The sequence below is a fragment of the Grammomys surdaster genome, unplaced genomic scaffold (assembly GCF_004785775.1).
Source record: "Grammomys surdaster isolate TR1022 unplaced genomic scaffold, NIH_TR_1.0 194, whole genome shotgun sequence".
NCBI classification, from domain to species: Eukaryota; Metazoa; Chordata; class Mammalia; order Rodentia; family Muridae; genus Grammomys; species Grammomys surdaster.
Genome location: NW_021604639.1, coordinates 3,614,434 through 3,618,779, shown reverse-complemented (window position 1 = coordinate 3,618,779; position 4,346 = coordinate 3,614,434). Strand labels below are relative to the sequence as shown.

At 45.3% G+C, this 4,346-nt stretch overlaps 1 protein-coding gene across 2 annotated transcripts in view; it reads left to right on the top strand.

Annotated features, from left to right (window-relative positions):
• Positions 1 to 4,346, top strand: part of Nid1 (nidogen 1) — a 73,751-nt gene that overhangs the window by 36,255 nt on the left and 33,150 nt on the right. For both annotated transcript variants that reach the window (XM_028769925.1, XM_028769924.1), the window contains exons 6-7: positions 603 to 854; positions 3,178 to 3,378. In XM_028769925.1, the coding sequence (XP_028625758.1) occupies positions 603 to 854; positions 3,178 to 3,378 (453 nt within the window). The remainder of the gene's footprint in view (positions 1 to 602; positions 855 to 3,177; positions 3,379 to 4,346) is intronic.

The window sequence follows — 4,346 nt, the reverse complement described above, 5'->3', positions numbered from 1 at the left end:
CTGTGTGTTTGTGTGTGTGTATGTAGTGTTAGTATGTGCACACATCTGGAGGTCAGAGGTTATCATCAGGTGTTCCTCTCTTGCTCTCCACTTACTCTGTTTTGAGATGGGGTCTCTCACTGACCCTCAAGCTCACCAGCTGGTCTAGCTGATCAGTCAGCCCCTAGGAGCCTCTGGTCTTTCCTTTCCATCCTAGTGCTGAGGTTACAAGTATACATTGACACACCAGGCTTTTTATACGCTAGGGTCTTTATGCTTATGTAGTGCTGGGACTCTTAAGGCTGGAGGTGCACAATTACGGATAGTCTTTATTCTGTCCATTGTCAGTCATGTGGGAGACAGGAGAGGTGTTAGGATCCTTGAGGCCCGTGGTTCACAGTAGTTGGTACCTAGCATTCTGCCCATTCGTAGCCACATGCCACAGAGGCAGGAGCACTGGAGTATTCAGGGCTTATGGCACACAATCACAAGTATTTTCATTTCCTCCAAAACCATTTCCCACAGCAGTGTCACCTCTTTGCTTTCCTAATGAATAGACATCTTCCTATCTTCGGAAGGGAGGGGAAAACCATCTTCACCTTCTCCCTTTGTTTCTGGCCCAGGTTCTCCACAGCGGGTCAACGGCAAGGTGAAGGGAAGGATCTTCGTGGGGAATAGCCAGGTCCCCGTAGTGTTTGAGAACACTGACCTACACTCCTATGTGGTGATGAACCATGGACGCTCTTACACAGCCATAAGCACCATCCCTGAAACTGTCGGGTATTCTCTGCTTCCCCTGGCACCCATTGGAGGCATCATCGGATGGATGTTTGCAGTGGAGCAGGATGGATTCAAGAATGGGTTTAGCATCACAGGTAATTGAACCCTCCAATTAAAATGAATGGGCTACACAGTTATGGGGGAGGTCTGAGAATGAATGGGTTCAGAACTCGGTCTGCAGACACCTGAAAGCATTTCATTCATTTGTGGACAGGGCCCCTTCTAGTTCTTCCTCAGAAATAAGGACAAGGAAACATCCATGTATAGCATATTCATTAAGGGAGACCATGTAGAGTTATGTTTTGATGGAGGGATGGTTTCTTTTTTTTTTAAAGACTTTATTTATTTATTTTATATATATGAGGAATACACTGTAGCTGTCTTCAGACCCACCAGCAGAGGGCATCAGATCCCATTACAGATGGTTGTGAGCCACCATGTGGTTGCTGGGAATTGAACTCAGAACCTCTGGAAGAACAGTCGGTGCTCTTAACCGCTGAGCCATCTCTCCAGCCCTGGAGGGATGGTTTCTTGATGGAGATTTAGAAGTCTCCATATTTGATGCTGAGGAGATAACATAGCTTCCCTTGCAAGCATAAGGACCCATATCCATTTCCTGGAACCCATGTAAAGAGCCAGGTGTGATGGCAGGTACTGATGATACCAGCTCTAGGGAAGCAGAGTCAGGATCCCCATGGTTCACTGGCCAGCCAGCCTAGTTGTCATGTTCCAGGTCCCAGTGAGAGACTCTGCCTCAAAAAACAAGGTAGACAACTTTTGAGGAAAATCATCCAAGGCTGATCTCTGACTGTCATACATACCTGTACACATAGGTATACCTCCACACCCACAAACATGCACACACCCCTTCACATACCAGTACACTGTGTACAAAAGTGTACATGCACACATGCAATCATGCACACAAACCTGAATACACAGATACACTCTCACACATATAATCTTGTGGAGATCTGCATGTACACATGGAAACGTCTCCAAGGTTGAGCAAGAGTTACTAGCTTATGCATCTCACCCATCTGAAAATGGCTTAACATCTTCGTATCTCCAGGAAAAGAGCCTGCCACTTCTAGCTGGTAAGTCCAACTTGATCAACTTCATCCTCTTGAATGCCAGGAAACTTTGAAGGCGCTCAGAGGCCATGCCCTTTAAGGAAGGCTGAGTCTTTTGTGGATATGTTGGCAGATCACTGAGGGTATCTCACCTTGATGTTACAATGTCTCCTTCCATGTTCTGCTAAGGTCAGCTCCATGTAGATGCTGGGTGGAACCCAGGGTGGAGGAATCTTTATTTGTCTTAGAGTTTCTATGGCTATGATGGAATACCATGACCAAAAGCAAGCTGAGAAGTGACCAAAGCAACTCGGGGAGGAAAGGGCTTATTCGGCTTACACTTCCACAGCACTGTTCATCACTGAAGGAAGTCAGGACAGGAACTCAAACAGGGCAGGAACCTGGAGGCAGGAGCTGATGCAGAGGCCACTGGAGGGGTGCTGCTTACTGGCTTGCTCTCCACGGCTTGCTCAGCCTACCTTTGTCTAGAACTCAGGACCACCTGCCCAGGGATGGCACCACCCACAATGGGCTGTCTCCTCCCATATTAATCATTAATTAAGAACATACCCTTCAGGCTTGCCTATAGCCTGGTTTTATAGAGGCATTTTCTCAATTAAGGTTTCTTCCTCTCCAATGACTGTAGCTTTTGTCAAGCTGAATAAAACTAGTCAGTATAGAGTCCACCATCATTTTCAGGATGCACACCCATTGTCCTGGGCTGGGCATGTTAATCCTGCCTCCTCCTCACTAGATTTACCTTCTTCCTCTGCAATTCCTCCCCCGAGCCCTCCCATCTTCTGTTTCATGCCACAAGTATCCATGTGTCCCTTCCCTCTTCCCTTAGCTCTTTTCTTCCTTCCTTCCTTCCTTTCTTTCTTTCTTTCTTTCTTTCTTTCTTTCTTTTTTTTTTGGTTTTTTTTTCGAGACAGGGTTTCTCTGTGTAGCCCTTGCTCTCCTGGAACTCACTCTGTAGACCAGGCTAGCCTCGAACTCTGGAACTCAGAAATCTGCCTGCCTCTGCCTCCCAAATGCTGGGATTAAAGGTGTGAGCCACTACCGCCCAGCTGTCCTTAGCTCTTTTCTTCCCCTCTCATGCTTTCCTTTTTACGTCATGTGTCCTACAAATATATAATATATTTGAATATATAATAATGAGCATGTAAATTTAAATCTAGATTCTGCATGGGTGAGATACCACACAATATTTGTAGTTCTGAGTCTAGCTCAGTTAAACAAGACAGGGCACAATAGTTCTTTGCCTTCCTCTCACTTCATGAACCTAGGGCCAGCAGGAGGGTGTACTTGCCAGATGTCGGGGTGACAAGCCTGTCTTACTTTCCAGGGGGTGAGTTCACCCGACAAGCTGAGGTGACCTTCTTGGAGCACCCAGGCAAGCTGGTCCTGAAGCAGCAGTTCAGTGGTATTGATGAACATGGACACCTGACCATCAATACGGAGCTGGAAGGCCGAGTGCCGCAGATCCCCTATGGTGCCACCGTGCATATTGAGCCCTACACTGAGCTGTACCACTACTCCAGCTCAGGTAAGTCCCGGACTGAGAGTTCCAGGGCAGCCTGCCAGTCTGCATGTGCCCACCCACTGTGATGACCTTGAGTTCCTGGAGCAGTTTCTCTGGGATACGTAAAGGGAAACACAAAAGGCTATTCTTTATTTTAATTCCTTTCTCCCTAAGTACAAACAGAAGACACATGTGAAGAGAATTTAATGGAAAACAATAAAATAAAGTATATTGGGACACACCAGCCATTCCTGCCCTAGAGAAGCTGACTTAGAGGGATTGCTGCAGCTCCAGGCCAGCCTGAGCTACGTAGTGAGACCCCCAAACACCCAGAAAATGGAGTGGGAACTATCTAGGTTGAGGGCTTGCCTTCATACAGTGAATATAAAAAGCCCTGAGTTCAATCCCCAGAACTACATAAAGCAGGTCAGGTGTCATATACCCGTAGTCCCAGCATTTGGGAAGGGGAGTCAGGAAGATCAGAAATTCAAGCTCATCCTCAGGTATACAGTAAGTTTAAGGCTAGCCTGGGCTACATGAGACCTTATCTAAAAAAGGAAACAAAATGACAAAAAAAGAACTTTAGGAAATAAGCCTGCATATAACTATTAGATTTAAATATATTTTTGCTAATTTTCCCTAAAGTCTACCATCTACATTAATGTTATATGTTGCCACTATTATATAATTCAAGATTTTATTATAATGTATTTATTTGTAGATTTTACACTTATTCTCCTTTTGGCATTTGTTTGGAACTGAAAAGAGTAGCAAGAGCTTCTATCTGCCACTTCCTCTGCTTGGCTAGTTCCTAGCATTTGCCACCTGTATTATAACACACGTATACACACACACACATACAAACAAACACATATACACACACAAACACATATACACACAAACACACATACACACAAACACACATACACACATACAAACACATATACACGCACACACACAAACACACACGTATACACACAAACATACATACA